This window comes from Xiphophorus couchianus, chromosome 7 (genome assembly GCF_001444195.1).
Source record: "Xiphophorus couchianus chromosome 7, X_couchianus-1.0, whole genome shotgun sequence".
NCBI lineage: Eukaryota > Metazoa > Chordata > Actinopteri > Cyprinodontiformes > Poeciliidae > Xiphophorus > Xiphophorus couchianus.
Window position 1 is genome coordinate 35,182,165 of NC_040234.1, and position 17,172 is coordinate 35,199,336.

Genomic DNA, 17,172 nt, shown 5'->3' on the forward strand with positions numbered 1-17,172 from the left:
CCAGCGGCAGCTGCCGGAGAGCCAGGCGGACAGAAACACTGTGGCTGCGGCTCTGAACGCACCGGAGGAGCTGCTTCTGTCTCACCGCGGATATTTGACCACACGCCTCCATCCTCCTCTCCCCTCTTCCTCCTCCTCCCCCCGCTGGATCCCCTCTTCACTTCTTTTTTGTTGTTTTTATCCCTGAATCACCTGTTTCCTCCATCCCTCCATCCTGCCTCCTTCCTCCTCACAGTTCAGCATCCTCTCCTCCAATCTGCCTCGCCAACTTTTTCCATCGCACTCATCCTCCCTGCTGGCTCCCAGCTCTGGTTCTGGTTCTGGTTCTTGCTGTACCGCCTCGGATCGGCTCCGTTGCTCCGGGCCGCTGATTCATGGGGCGCACCGTGTCGCTCGGAAAATGCTCCGCCGTCGGGCTGTAGGCGCCCCGCTGCTGCGCGCCGTTCCCCCGCCTCGCCCGAGCTGCGGCCGGGGCCACTGAGAGAGAGAGATGGGTCCGTCCGCTCCGGCTCGGCCGAACCGGTGTTGGGTTACGGCCGCGGCTCTAACTGGAGGCTGGATCCGGATCACCATCGTCTCCTTCCTCGCTACTTTACCTGTGGAGCAGCTGCGCGCCTTCCCGTCCTCCCTCAGCGACTGCCAGACGCCGACCGGCTGGAACTGCTCCGGTGAGACCCGATTCGGTTCCGGATTCTCGGTCCAAGTCCCGCCGGACTGGAATAAAAGTTTATGGTTGTGCTTTTGTGGCGCGTTGTGGTGCAAAACGTCACAATCTGACAGTTATTGCAGTTGCAGATTATTAAAATGAATGTATGAAAAAACATTGACTAGGATCTGCAGAAACCTGAACAGTAACATCTGGACTTTTCTCCGTTTTCATCCACATTTTGTGGCCGTGAAACCTAAAAGAGACGTAAAGAGAGCAGACATGTTTCCCCTGCTGCCCGTCCGAGTCTGAGCCCTTAAAAAAGCTCCAGGACGATCAGCGGGTTGATGTTACAACATCCACACCGATATGGAGACATGCTGCCGTTTCCGATTTAAACACCTAAATCATCCATTTACGTCTAAATGCTGAAAGAAAAACTCAACCTGATTGTGAAAGCAGAGATTATTTCCTTCACTTTCTGCCTTAAAGTCGCAGCAACTCGGTGATGAATGAGCTCATCTGTTTAAACCTATTAGTGATATTTTCCGGTCATTTGTGCCGGAGATCGATCATGTGTTGATCGAGATACGCCCCTCTGATAATCTCCACCCTGCATTATGCATTGAATCATCTGATAATGACGCGCACGCACACACACACACACACACACACACACACACACACTTCCTGACACTCTCATATGCATTTCAGCGAAGCCTTTTATCCAACACGCCTTGAGGAGGCTTAAGTGCATACACTACACACACAAACACACAAACACAAACACCCACACACCCCTACACACACACACACACACACACACCCCTACACACACACACACACATCGAGAATCAATTGGATTGAGCAAACCGTGACGAGGAGAATGTGGGTCCACTGGAACAAAAAGATAAAGCTCTCTCTGTTATAATTATAGCGCTTTAATAAACTCTCCGGCTTAATTATTCTCTCATTTCACGCACTTTAAAAACAAAACCACCTTTCTGTTCAGAGATTAACTGGAAAATGTTCAAGAGTTGGTTCAACAAAGATTTTCACTTGGTTTTAAATCTAAAAGTCAAAGAGTTGTGATGTAACAGCCTCAGGTCGGGACATTTTGTCTAATTCAGGAGGTTTTAGTAAGTTTATAGCGTGTTTGCTGGTTTTTATTAATTATTCAAAGTATTGTGATGATGTTTGCATCGACTAGCGGATGAATACTCAACAGCTCTTTATTTTTTTTAAAAATGTCTTCCTCAACTTTTGCTGCCACCATTTTGCAACTGGCATAAGCGCCGTAAATCGCCGACCGCTGCCGTAAACCGCTGCCGTAAACCGCTGGTGTTTATGACATCAATTCCACGTTTGTTTGAAAGGTTAATAAATAAATTCATAAATACAAAAACGAAGGTTCTCTCTATAATTTATGTAGGTTTTAGTTTTATAAACGCACAATTTAGTTGCAGTTAATTAACTACCTTTTCATTTCAGTTATTGTTTTCTCAATAACTGAAACTTCATTAGTTTTAGATAATTCTAATAATCGTTTGGATTATTATATGGTTGGATTATTTGGTTGTTATGTTCTGAGAGTTTCGGTTTGTGCAGAGTTGGACTTGGCTGTGAGTTTCTGAAACTTCTTGGACACATTTCTTGGTTTGGGTAATTTATGCTGATTTTTTGCTTCTTTCAAACCAAAACTTGTTGTTTGTCTTTGTCTTCTTGACATACAGAAGAGAAACCAGCCAATATGATGCAGCTTTATATGGAAATGTGTTGTTTTTCTCACAGTGGAGGATCCTGAGCAGCTGGTTCATTTCCATCAGATTTAAAAAAGAAAAGAAGAAGAACCAGAAGCGGTCAGCAGTTTCTTACGCACGCTTCAGTGAAGCCACAGTAAATGGACGGACGATCCATTTAATGGGACTACTGCGTTAGCACGGCGGAGGAATTGATCTATTGAGCGAAGTCTGTCAGATTCCAGTTGGTTAAGTGGCAATATTCCCAGTTTCAGCTCATTACTCCCAGGTTTTTCCAGTTCACGTAATATGTCACTGACCCAAAGAATTGGAAAACAATCTAGCTGGTGGTAAATTGGGCGGTCAGCTGGACATTTGTCTCCACTGTATTCATAAATCTATAGGCTGTTTTATTACGTTTAGCTGTGGTTAGCAGTTGTTGTGCTTTGGGATCCATATGCAGCTTTTAGAGTCAGGGAAGTGATGAGAAACCCAACAAGATTTATCATTTAAAACATTTTTTCATGCTTACTGAACCGTTTACGTTCACAGGTTTTTCTGTGGAAGGTAAATCCAAATTATTTGTGGAAAATTTGCCTATTTGGGAGCAAAAATGCAGCTTGGGAAGCTAAAATACCTAGCTTAAATGCTATTTGGCACGCTATTGGCTGGCGCTTTTGCAAAGTAGCCAATCCAGAAGCGCTATTCATATTCATATAAAATCGGAAACAAAGAAGACTGTAGCTGTTAGCTTTTGTTGGAGTGCTAAGACGGTTTCCGCTGAGTGTTTTGATGGATATTTGGTGTTTAAACTGTTAAAACGTTCAGAAAATGACAAAAAATATATAATTTAGCAATAGAAATGAGACACAATAAAAATCACACGTGAATAAGTTTCTTCAGGCGATAAATCATTAAAAAACATGCAATGACGTCATACTCCATGTACTTCCTGTTGGGTTTTTTTTTTGTTTCTGCCAGTAGCAACATCCGGTTATTGATCATGTGATTCATTTGATGCAAAAAAAGTGTTTCCATCAGAGTTTTGCAAAACAAATTTCAATACGGCCAAAAAAAGTGCTTTTTCAAAATTGCCGCATGTCCATTGAGCAAATTCATTTTCATAGTTCCAATTTGGCCAATAGAAACGCAGCTAGTGATTTATAAATTAACAACAGTATTTTAACGTCTATTTTCTGAGTTACACGGAGGCAATTTATAAATCTGGTTCCCTGGTTTTAGTCAGAGCTTGAGCAGCAGCGATCAACAGCCGTTACAATTAACTAGTAAAATTAAATAAAGTTTAAATTATTGAGGTGTGATGAGATACAAAATCAAAATCAGCAGGTTAGACATTAAAGAAAACCAAAAATAGATGTTAGCCAATAATAGATTATACTAAACTTAATATATCTAGAACAGAGGTGTCCAAAGTGTGGTTCGGGGGCCATTTGTGGCCCTTGGGATGATATTTTTCTGACCCCCAACTGGAGTTCAACAAAATACAAGTTTGTTTATTTTACTTTTTATTTTAATCACGGTAAAATTATTCCAGACATAAGTTTTTACAATGGAAAATGTTAAGTACAACATAAAGTATTTGTATTTTAATGATCAAGGTTTTACAGTGAGTAGAAATAATTTTATCCTGAGACGTTGCTGGACCCAAATTAGCTAAAAATATCAACTGATCTGAAAGAAACTGACCCAAAATCTTGTTCTTATAACTGAGAATAAATCATTTAACTTAAAAGACTTTTTTCTTTTAATACAGCAGAATGTTAAATCCTTTTTACCTGTTGGATCTAAAGTGAATAAAATCCCCTTTTTTACTAAGTAAATTGAGAATTGTACCTTCTTGGTTTTTTTGAAGTAATTTTGAATGGACAATTATTACATGTAACAAAGTTTTGTCACCCCTGACCTCGGATGTATGGCTACATAGCCACAGCTATCCTGTTGAATTTATTTAAACCTTAATGGATTTGAAGTAATTTTACTCCTTTGCCTCTTTTCTGACCTTTCTGGTCTTGAACTTGTTGCGTAGCCATGAGAGAGGTCACAAAAGGATGTTTCACCACTGTGGTTGTTCTGCCTTCATTACTAATTCATGGAGCTTCATTATTGATCAGCGCGATGCTTAAAACACCAAAGCAGGACTTCTTGATCTCCAGGTAGATGGAGCTGCATTTGGCTGACATCGTCTCTCTTTTAGACCAGAAAGTGCTTCTCCTGCCGTCTTAATTGTTCACATATAAACATTATCTGTTCAATATTTGATGTTTGGCAGCTTGTTTTCGTTAATTATTCAGGCGACTGTAATCTCCTCCTGGAGCGGCAGGAAGTATAGGCTTTCCTGGCGGCCATGTTCAGGTGTTATTTGCAGGAAGATGACATAACAGCAAACCTGTACAGTTCATGTTTAATAAAACGTTTGTCTGTTTTTGCTAAAACGATTCTCAGCAGAACAAACGAGATTTTAAATTACAGCAGCTGAAAAATAAAAAGTGCCGACAGCTAACAGGACGTGCAGCAGAAATGTTATCAAGATGTTTTTGTAACAGTTACTTGATTCACTTTTTTTTTTTTTGTAATACGTAGTATTTTTATGAGTAATTTTATTTTTTCTCTTACTTGAATAAAATGTCTGGATTTTCCACACAGACAAACATCTACAGCTCCTGTTAAAGTTTCATAAGTTTTTTTATTGAAAAAACTGATTTGGAAAAATGTTTTTTTTTTTACCTGATTTTGTTATTTTTTGTTACATATGAATTATTGTCATTTATGTCCTAAAAATACCAAAAATTCCACTTAACTTTATATTTTATTCGGTCTGATGATGTAATTTTAAAATATTAAATGATTGATAATTTGATAAGTTACTCAGTACTTTAGTAGACTTTTTACCAAATACTTTTTTACTTTTACTTGGGTAAAAGTATGATGAAGTAGCGCTACTCTTCCTTGAATGATATTTTTTGCTTCTTTACTCGCCTCAGTTTTTTGTGTCATTTTTGTTTATTTAATATCAGCCAAACAGAATCTGTAAAAATTAATGCAACTAAAGCAATTTGAATTTTAAAAAGATTTCATTTGTTGTTGTTTTTTTTACGTGTCTCACAAGTCGGGAATTACAGTTTTCACTAGAATGCTGGAATATAATCATATGCATATCAACACCTTTGAAATCTGTTTCTGCAGAAAGAGAGAAAAAAATTAAAACCATAGCAATTACAACATCACAGAAAAGTACAGCTTAATGCTAGACGTATTTAGTGGCAAAGACCAGAAATACCTTTAGCACAATGCTAATTGACATGCTATTGCTAATGTTTGCAAAGCAGCCAATCCAGGAGTACGGCTAAGGAAGACCGTAGATGTTAGCTTCTGAGGTAATGCTCAGACGGTTTCCACTGTGTGTATTAATGCATAATAACTTATATTTGGTCTACGAACTCTTGAAATATGCAGTCGTAAGTGTTTTTAGAGGGAGTTTAAGATTTTCAGGTGATTTTAGCTGTTTGAATTATTATAAGGTGCATTCACAGCAGCTGTTTAATCTCCGGTTCGTTTGGAAGGAGTGAATGCTGATCCAACCTGGAACCAGACTCTGCTCCACCTCCAAACCTTGGTTTTGGTTCGGTTGAAGTGAACTCTGGTTCAGTTTGAATGCCTATGTGAACACCAAGCGGACCAGAGACCGCTCCAAAAACAGGAAGTGAACTACAGTAAAGGGCATTCTGGGTAAATACAACCAAAACAAATGCGCTAGGCTAGCGCTAGCGGGAGAACTGACTCGAAATCCTCCGAGTGCTAAAATATTACACCACTCCATTTTTGTTGTTGTGCTCAGTGTCTTCAGCGGTTTTTGTATCGCTTCCTTCTTGGTGCAGCGCCCCCACAGGCCAGGAGGGGAACAGGTTTTTCAAAGGGTTTGGTTGATTTGACAACGAGCAGAGAGAAAGAGAACCACAGCATCTGGACATGGAACAGACGTTTCAGTTTTGATCTCAAATCGAACCGAATCTACCGGATTATCAGGTGTGAAAACATTTCTGGCTTTGAACCCAACAGAAATGGAAAAATGATCCCCTCAGGAACAAAGCATGTGTTTGTAGCATCGATCAGATTGTTGGTTGATTTATTGGCTGAAATTTATGGCAGTTTTGATTCATGGAGCCGATTCGCTTAAAAAAAAAAAACATCCAGAGTTTCATATTTTCTGAGCATGGAGCTGCTTAACCAGCATGCACCTCAACTCCTATCTCCACATCAGGAACTTTAACCAAACGAGTCGTAACTGGAGTCCCGTCGGCTCCGTCTCTTTAAAACAAACACTGCGTCCTTATGCTGATTATCTAAACCTGTTGCATCATCTGCAGAAAGGTCACGCATCTGGAATCAGAGCCTCCGTAGCGAGTGTCACATCGCCGTGACCTTTCGTTATGTTGCTAAGAAACAAAGGAAACTTAGGCTGTGTGGTAAACACCAACAGAACAGGCGAGGACCACCAGACGAGAGCAGAGCTGATTACAGAATCCAAAAACATGCCTCCGGTAACAAACCTGCCAGATCTGAAGCGGACCAGACAAACTGTTGTCCAAACAGATGAAGCACAGACAAGCAGACGCTTTCTTTGATTCATCACTGAGATTCTGGATGAAGTTTTGACACGACTGGAGCTGCTGAACTTCTAACCTCCTGTTCCGGGAAGAAGATGCAATCTCTTACAACATTTCCTTTATCTGTTTTTATTTCATAGTCATGTGTTTGTTTGGTTTTTTGTTGTTGTTTTCTTTTCCCACCCTAAACAATATGCAGAAATCTGAGCCTACAAGGCGCGGGGAAAAAAACATGCCGAGTTGGCTTGAGTTCCAAGTATCGATGTCTTCCAAACATATGCACAGCTGCTTCTGCAGGGACTCGAAAGTAAAGCTGCAGAAAGCAGAGATAGTTTTACGCTCAGAAACGTGGTTGTGATGAACAGCTAACATGTTTGCATGTCTGGAAAAACTGGCTGTGAGAAACGAAGGGACTGCAGACTCAGCAGGAAGATTCATCGGAGCCGCCGTTCCTCCAGAGTGGGAGCGTTTTACAACCGGCCTGCATGGATTTCTAAAACAAGCTGTGTTTACATACACCCAACCCTTATGAAAGGGTCAGGATTATGTTTTCCAGGCATGGAGAGCCAATTTATAGCACAATCAAGTAACTATGTTAACCTCAGATGTCATAAAAATGCTAAAAATATCAAAGATAACTTAGAAATTTTAATTCATAATTTAATGCCTTGAAATTGGGTCTCTGTCTCTTTAAAAATTCCTGCTCTCTCTGAAGTCATCCCAACATATTAACTCCTTAACAAAGTATCTGCTAGTGATCCTCTGAGAAGCAGCTCCTATAACGAGCTCACCAGCTGTTTGCTAATTGCTAGGCTAGTCTGAAGGAGCTGAGTGGGGGGAGGAGCTCTGACTCGAAGGCGGAGCTAAGCCCATTCAGTCGTTTTTATCCAGCTGAATGGTTGCCATGGAGATTAAAGGATTTCTCAAACATGAATAAAAGAATCAAAGCAACACTCCAGGATTGTTTGTCTGATGAGAGAATAAAACTTGATATAAAGCTGAAAGAAAAGACGTTGATTTCACACAATACTGCCCTTTTAATGACGTGTTTACTCAAAATACACATTTTCTACAAAGACATTTTTTAAGATCCAGGATCATCGGCTCAAACGACTGAAGTTCAAACCTGGCAATAACTGGAATATCTGAGCTAGGTACCCGAATTTTGAGCGAACTTTTAAAATGTTGCTAAGCAGAAAGAAAGAAGAAAATGTGAATTAAAGATGTTTCCATCAACTGGTTTGGAGCGAAGTAACCAGGCTACGATAGCAATGTAGCTTTGATTATGTAGCTAGCTGCTAATCACGAGCTGTGTTTCCATCCGATTGTCATGCAAAATTTAATTTAACTTTTAAAAAGTTGTGAAAAAGAAAAATGAAAATGTGAGTTATGTTTGTTCCCACTGACTGGTTTGGAGCAAAGTGTGATTTCACCAGATGCATTACGGTAACAAACAGGAAGTAGAGGAGGTGGCCTGGGCCAGAAAATCTCAGAAAAATGTTTTGGTTTGTACCAAGAGATTTTTCAGAGTTTGATGCCCCTGGTACGGCACAGTAAACCTGTCACGTTGCACAATTAAGCAAATGTTGTTCAAAATGTCAACATTTCTGGGATTTTGTAGAAATTTGCTCCTTGGTGGCCAATTATTTAGTGTTTTCTTATAAATTTGGTTTTATTTTTTGTCAGATCTTCAATTTAAATTTTTTTATTCCAAATACATTAAATTAATCTAAACATTTCAGATTTTGTGACATAAATTTACACCTTGATGGCCAATTATTTTCTATTTTCTAATCTAAAACACATTGAATATAATAAAAAAGACTGTAAAGTGATTAAAATACAAAAGCGAGTTTACAATCTTCCTAGCGGTTTTCACTGAAGCTTGAAGCCTACCTCCCGTTTGTCTGAAAAATCGTCGTTTCATCGTCGGTTCCTTCAAGTCCTGAGAGATTTACGTCGGTAGGAAACGGCGGCGCTCCTTTGTGGCCGCTTCACAGAGACGGTTCCTTTGTGTTTGTGGTGCAGACGGAGTGACTTCCTGCGTGTAAGTCATGATTGGATTGTTGTTCATAAGACGATGCGAGAGCCTCCAGCGGTAATGAATCCCTCGGCGGTTCTGTTTACGGTTTTCCTGTAGTTTCCAGGCGGAACATCTGGTTCTGGCTGCTGCAGACGGTTTAACGGCATTTCTTCTTCTTCTTCTTCTTCTTCTAATTCTTCTTCATCTTCTTCTCCTTTCTTTTCAAAACATTTCTGTGTATTTACCTCTTGGAGAAACTGACACTATTATCAGATTTTACTAAAATTTTATTTCTTGTTATATAGCACAGATTATGAACAATTTATACATTGGCACAGAGTTGGTAATTATTCTGATGCTTGACATTTATGATGCTCATTATTATTATTATTATTATTATTATTGTTGTTGTTGTTGTCCATTGGTTTTCTTGTCATGACAGTCAGTTTATAATAATTCTGTTTATCTAATATAATATGTTTCTTGGTTCTTTAGCACAGTAAATTGAACAGGCGTATAAATACCATAAGATAGTTGTATTACAAATTTCTGATAATTATTGAGAAGGTAAGTAATACACTACTTAGTCTGTAAGTAAAATATTACATACAGACTAAGAAATATATTGATAAGTAATATATTCAGTAATATTTGTTGCTAAAGAAGAAAACATCAAATAGATAAAATATTGATATTTAGATATTATTTAGAGACTAAATTAAAGAATAAAACATTTTAAAATGAAGTCATAATAATATAATAAAAATACCTCAAAAAGTCTTAATATCTAAAGTATAAAGTCATAATCTTATGAATCCTGTTATGAGTTAGTTTATAATCATTTTGTTTATGTAATTTAATATATTTGTTGGTTCTTTAGGACAGTAAATTGAACAAGTGTATGAATACCATAACATAACTTTAACTACAAACTTCTGATAATCGTTGAGTTTTAAATTGATCGATTTAATGAAACTGGGAAAAGCTTCAGGATTAAAATGTCTTCACTGAAACAGCCGATCCTGGAGTGTTTGAAAGAAAACTGTAAGACCTACAGCAGTGACACCAACATTTCCTCAAAGCAGACATCAGTGGCTACGTTTTGATGCATAAATTATTTCTGCAGACTGAAATATGAATGAACAGCAGCATTTTGTTTGTGAGAAAGTTATAAATCGTCAGCCGCTGTAGCGCACTCTGTCAGTCCCGCCACATTAGAAACCTGGAAATGGGCAAAAATCTCATTTAAACTTAAATTGAGATTTTAGAAAAGCCCTAAGAGATACCAAAAAGCTGAATCGTTTGAAGATAGTTGAACATCTTGTGACTTGTTTAAAAGTTGAATGGAGTTTCTAAGTTGAAGGAGGAAGAAGTAACAAGTTGTGAAAGAGCAGAAAGTTTTTGCTGAATTTTGAAGAATTTTAATGAATTTCAATGGGGCTCAAATTCTGAAATCTGAAACAGAAAGGCTAATTATTTTGTTAAGTATGCAGATGTGTTCTTTTGTCCTGCTGATTACTTGTTTCATTGAAATAAATGAAATGAAACCTGAAAACTCAGCAGACTGTAGTATTTGTAGTTTTTGTAGTTTTTGTTTCCAGCAGCTGAAGGGAATTGGATTTTTTCTGGGATCTTTCCGCGGTGTGGCCGCCGCCATCGTCAGCTGCCTGACCGCCAGCCTCTCTGGCATCTTTTTATTTTTTTTTATTCGCGGCTCTCAGCCCGCCTCATGTGGCCCTCTCCAGGCTGAGGGCCTCGTTCGGCGCGCAGCACTCGGCGCGTTGAGGCCTCTCATGTCGGCGCTCTTGGCTCCATGATGGTATATTTGAGCAGAGAAGTGACTCTGCCAAGCAGCAGGTTGGTTTGCAGCAGCCTGATGAGGCGGCGGCGTGCCAGAGAGGGCTTTTACGAGAGGAAAGGTGTATCGATTGGTGCGCTTCGTTTACAGAGGGTGATGTGCATGAGTGTCCATCATCATGAGACATGCAGCTGAGAGAGGAGGCTTTATTAAACATCTGGCTGCTGATTCTACAGCAGAGAACCAGACTGAGCAGAAACATACAAAATAAATAAAATTACAAGAACCGAGTCAGACAAGAAGAAAAGAGTAATAATACGAGACTAAAGTCATAGTAAAACAAGAAAGTGTTGCAAGAATGAAGTAATATCTAAAGAATAAAGTCATATTTTGAGTATAAAGTCATAATATTGCAGAAAATAATATTGTACAGGAAAAAAGTTATAATATTACCAGAATAATGTAAAGTTATAAGTCTTCATAACTTTTCCTTTCGCCTCAAACAATGTTAACATTCAAGTTACATTTCAAAATAAGAGCATCAATGCTTATTTTGATGCTAATAGGAGCTAATACCGCTAAGCTGTTTTAGTAGTGATTTATTATAAGTAGAGAAAGTCAAATATAGAGAAACAAAATCCATTTCGGTAACTGAAAAAATGTAAAACTGACGTACGTAGTTAAACAAACTATTAATAAAGTAATAACAAATAAAATGGTCATTCTGAATCAATGTTAGAGGAATGATTGCATCCTTAACTGTGATGTTCCTGTTTATCTTCTTCAAGCGATCACTCCAGATGATTTCTGAAGACATTTCATCTGAAGTAAAAGCTGCGTTTTATGCAGAAACCGTAATGTTTGGTGAAAATCCGGCATCTTCACGCCGTTCTCCCGGGTTAAAGTGATTTTCCTGGAGGCGGCACCACATGAGCAGAGACCAACACGGGAACAAAACTCCCTCTGTTTGTCTGGAAACTTTCAAAATGACCATCTTTGATGTGCAGACGCAGCTCGGAGTTGTAATTGCGCCGCGGCTTCTCGACTTCAAGCGGTTCCTGAGTGGCGCATTATGAAAACTGGAGCTTCATTTATTGTCTTTTCAACGCTGAGAAATCTGCAAGCTGCTGCAGGTCATGGCTGGCTGCTCTTAGATGAGGTCAACTACCTGAACAAACAAACACTGAAGGTTTTCCTGCTGCGTTGCTTCCTGTGGAAACGAGATAATATATATACTGAGCCACAAATAATTCAGCTTTTTAAACGAGAACATAAAAAGAACAAGTTTTAAAAGAAACACGCAGAAGATGTGGTTATTATTTACAAAGGAGAAAATATATGTAAGTTCAACCTCTCTGCTTCCACTGTAATGCTCCTGCACTGCAAAAACACAAAATCTTACCAAGTAATTTTTGTCTAATTTCTAGTGCAAATATATTAGTAAACTTTAAATAAGACAAAACTGACTAACAAGTAACTTTTCATTAATATATAGAAGCTTGTTTTAAGTCAATAATTCCTTAATATTGATGAAAAAGTTCTAGTTCCAGTGAAAGATTATTTCAGTTATAACAAGATATTTTCCTCACATTATAAGTAAAATAATCTTCCAGTCCCTGCTCTTCCTGAAGCTCAGCCTGCATGAAGTCATCCAACATGGCTCCTTTATTAACCCTTTAACAAAGTTTATATCAGCTTTTCACTGAGTAGCTCCTACAGTGAGATCTATTGGCTGCTGGCTAGTCTGAAGGAACTGAAAGGGGGAGGAGCTAGGTCCACCCAGGCGTTTTGCACAGCGGAATGGTTGCCATGGAGATTGAAAGATTTCCCAAACATGCATGAAAGAATCAAGGCAAATCAAGGGAATAACATTATAACATGTTATAAAGCTACAAAAAGTTGATTCTGCATGATGCTGCTCCTTTAAATCTCATTCTGACTGGACTCTGAATAAATCCAACATACTTCGGTTGTAAAATCCTCCTGACAAATAAAACGGACGCTTTGTTAGCATCACTAACATCAGGATCTGAGCTGATTTTCTCTCTGATTTGACATCTGCCACTGAAACATAATCCTGACTAATGAGAGAAGAGTTAACGTCCTGTCAACGCCGTCCTCTGTCTCTGGGAGACACGAGACTCAGCAAACAGAAACGGCGAACAGAGTCAAAGCTGGAGGGACGTCAGGGAGAAAACAGGAAAGTCGGAGCGGTTTTAATTTCCCCCGTTAAGCTGCAGCAGAAAAGCAGTTCCTGACGTGTTCAGTCACATTTAATCTGAAATATATCAGATTTATTCTGCTGTCTGACATCTGAATGCAGATTATTTTATAAAGGTTGAGTTATATCATGTTCTCTGTCACTGCTGGTTATGCAACAAGGAGGGCGATTTTTATTTATTTTTACATTAAAGCAAAATGGCTGGAGGCTTTTTCTGAAATAAAACAAAAATAATTACCTAATAATAGGAATTAGTGGGTAAAAAGGTTTCAGTGACTGTAATTAGAGGATGCAAAGCATTAAGATGCTTCGTTAACTGAAGAATAATAATCACATCCTGAGGTCAGCCAGGATTCACAGCTTTATTTCTGTTTCTCCTGCAGTCGTTTAGTTTCTCCTTCTAACCAACTTAGATCTGCAGAACGGAAACATCCGTGACGAAGCTCCTAGAAGAACCAAAGCAACGTCAGCCAGCCGATTGTTTTCTGTCAGCGAATGTTGTTCTGACCTGAAGTGGTTCATCAGTTTCCCTTCCACCAATAAACCCGTTTACAATCATAAAAATAAAAAACAATTACCTTAATAAATCATGGTAAATTAAGGTACCATGATTCCATGGTACCTTAATTTACCATATATACACAATATATGATTGTGTATATATGGAAGTTTCACCAATTTAAATTTAATATGAATAAAATTTAAGATATAAATCATGACAGAAATGTACAAGAAATGCCTATATGAATATAAACTGTGATATTTCTGGGCTCTTTTATGGCATGCCACAGCACAGGCTAGCACCTTTAGCTAGTTAGTTAGCTAGCACCAGGCTAACTTCACATCCATTTGAAGTGCAGAACTTTTATTGTGGCTTGTCAACTACTTCCACTAGGTGGCGCTTTTTCACAAAAACATACTAAAAGAAGACAGTTTAGGAAATATCAAAATATACAAAAGGTAATCATACACAATAATAAACAATGTTGCAAGATGACAGTTTTGGCTCTTAAACATGGCATATAGCTCTCTAGCTAGCTAGCAACTATTAGCAGCTTTTTGCCTCAACGAGTCAAAAATCTCAGTGAGTGAAAATATCTGCATGTGATTCAAACTTTTGTCTGAGGTTTTTTTCTCGTGGGACTTTTTCATGTGAATATACAAGATTAAATAACAAACTTGAGTTATTTAAACCCAGTGTACATTTTCTTTAATGAATTTAAGACATTTTAAGGCTTGTTAAGAATGGATGGCCACCATGCTATTCATTAGCGTATATGCTACATACAACAATAATATGGTGCAAACTCTGGTTGTTTTAGGTGGATTTCTTCAGATGGCAGGAGCAGCTCAGGAAGGAAGTGGAGAGTTTTGTGTCATACGGTCACAATATGGTGAAAGAGGTGATGGAGTACCCAGAAACTGTACTTAAGTAAAAGTAGCACTACTTCAACATGTTTTTAAGCAAGTAAAAGCAAAAAATAGCCGTCCAAGAAATTACTCAATTAAGAGTAAAAAAATATTTGATAAAAAGTCTATTCAAGTACGGAGTATCTGATCAAATTAACAATAATTTAATATTCAAAAACTACATCATCAGATGGACCAAAATATAAAGTTAAGTTGAAATTTTGTTATTTTAAGGAACAAAATGACAATAATTCATATAAGTAACAAAAAATAACAAAATCAGACAAAAAAAAAAATTTCCAAATTAGTTTCTTTCAACAAAAATCTTATGAAACTTTAACAAAAATTGCAGGTCTGTGTCTGGGTCTGATGAATTTCTGGTTAAAACATGTTTGTTTTTCATTCAATGGGTAGAAAATCCAGAGATTTTACTCAAGTAAGAGAAGAAATACTTTGAAATAAAATTACCCAAGTAAAAGTAAAAAAGTGGAAATACTCCTAAAGTTACCTTTTTTCACAGAAGTAAATCTGCAGCTGGTGGTGTGTTTGTGGATGTCCAGTCTTGGTTCTGGTTCTGGTATCAGGGTTTAGCTGGTGGCTCTAAATTGCCTGTAAATCTGTCCTGTTGTCTTTCTCTCTGCATCATGATGGAGCAGCAACCTCTCTCCAGCTTCAGCCTCAACAACCCGAAACGTCGAGTCTGCATCAGCTGGACGATGCTTTAAAAATAACCTCCGCTCTCCTATTTTAAATCAGAAATGAAGGACATGCCTCTGCCCCCAACAAAGACATTTCCATCTCCTGTCAGCTGGAATCTGTCTGAATGTAAACCATTTTGCTTTCTAAATGGCTTCATGTACATAGGGGCGGCTTCTTGTAAGCAATCATTCCAGGTAGACAAATCGCCCTGAGCTGAGTGTCTCCTCCTCGTATGACTGTGATTTGATTCGGAATGTCATTTGAGATTCATAACACGGCCTGAATTGGATCATGTCCCAGCACCGTGCCCTGAGAGTCCGCCAGCATTCAAACAAGCAACTTAAAGAAACGCAGGAAAATAATGCAGTAGTAGCTCTCCAAAAGCAACCAAAAAACATCCTTAAGGTTGCTATTATACTGCCACAATTAAATACGGTGAGCTGAAATAGAAATGTAGTATTTGTAATGATGTAAATGTTTCAATAATTTATGAAATACATAAGTAAATAAGGGCTGCACAGTGGCGCAGTTGGTAGCACTGTTGCCTTGCAGCAAGAAGGTCCTGGGTTCGATTCCCGGCCGGGGTCTTTCTGCATGGAGTTTGCATGTTCTCCCTGTGCCTGCGTGGGTTCTCTCCGGGTACTCCGGCTTCCTCCCACAGTCCAAAAACATGACTGTTAGGTTAATTGGTCTGTCTAAATTCTCCCTAGGTGTGTGTTTGTGTGTGAATGGTTGTTTGTCCTGTATGTCTTTGTGTTGCCCTGCGACAGACTGGCGACCTGTCCAGGGTGTACCCCGCCTCCCGCCTGGAACGTAGCTGGTGATAGGCACCAGCAACCCTCCCGACCCCATTAGGGACAAGGGTGCACAGAAAATGGATGGATGGATGGATAAGTAAATAAATGCTTAAATGAGTAGTTCAAATTAAATGTACTAGATTTATGTATATAAGCATGTATAATTATTTCAGTATTATATTATTTCAAATATTTCAGCATATATTTAAATATTTCAGAATATTGTGTTTAAGTATGATGGTGTATTAGGGCCATATTACAAAAATAAATTAAAACACAAGAATAAAGTAATAAAATTAAGAAAATAGTTATAATATTATGAGAATAAAGTAATAATTTACGAGAATAAAGTCGTATCAGAGTTGAAACTATGTGAAAGTATAGTCATATTATGAGAATATAGTTTTATAGCTTTATTCCCATAATATTTCGACTTTATTATCATAATTTTTATAAAATTTTTAGAATGGCCATAATACTCAGTTATATTTAGGCACCGCACCAGGTCTGTAACGATTCTTTGGAATGATTCGAGTACCTCGATTATTAAAATTCCTCGAGTGCTTCGTTAAATTGTGTTTTATTATTTAGCGCACCGTGTTCCAGCCGGGTGATTATTTTTGTGGCACCACGCTCTCGCTTCCGGCTATGAGTGACAAATGCTAAGTGCTGCTAGCATAACATGTCCAGTTTTCAAGTTCGATCCGGTGCATCCGGGTGGATTTCATTGATTGATAGTAATATCCGGGTTTTAATCGTTTATCTGTGTATCAATAGGAATCTTTAAATTAACTGGCGCCGGAACACAGTAGCCTTCGTCCTTCCGGTGTTCTGGCTACTTGTGCTACCCAACAATCCGTCCTACTTCGTAGTAATGCGCATGCGCACAGCGATGTTCGGAGCGAAAGGCGTAGAGCGCGGTAGGTGTATTTATACAGGTGGAATAGTTGGAACGGCTACTGTAGTCGATGGTTAGTTTAAGTTTGGCTTTATGAACGAACTAGAAAATAAATTTCAAACCATGTCGGTCACAACAAATACGTGGCGGAGCGCAGTGCGGCGGTACCTGTGTTTTTGTTGCTAACGGACACAAAAGCTACAAATGGCTGAGCGAAGTGAGAGTTAATCTGTTAAATTGACTGAAGATGAATACAGAAACTAGAGATTAGACATTTTTATAAGTGTCTTTGTGAGCCTGCTGCCTTTTTATTATT

The 17,172-nt window shown here is 38.5% G+C and overlaps 1 protein-coding gene across 2 annotated transcripts in view; it reads left to right on the forward strand.

The window, feature by feature from the left end:
* tmeff2a (transmembrane protein with EGF-like and two follistatin-like domains 2a) overlaps positions 1–17,172 on the forward strand; it is a 120,106-nt gene continuing 102,934 nt past the window's right edge. The window contains exon 1 of one of the 2 annotated variants that reach the window (XM_028023250.1): positions 1–668. In XM_028023250.1, the coding sequence (XP_027879051.1) occupies positions 491–668 (178 nt within the window). In that variant the 5' untranslated portion in view covers positions 1–490. Of the gene's footprint in view, positions 669–16,817; positions 16,879–17,172 lie in introns of those variants that run through there. The other variant, XM_028023251.1, reaches the window with a different exon arrangement.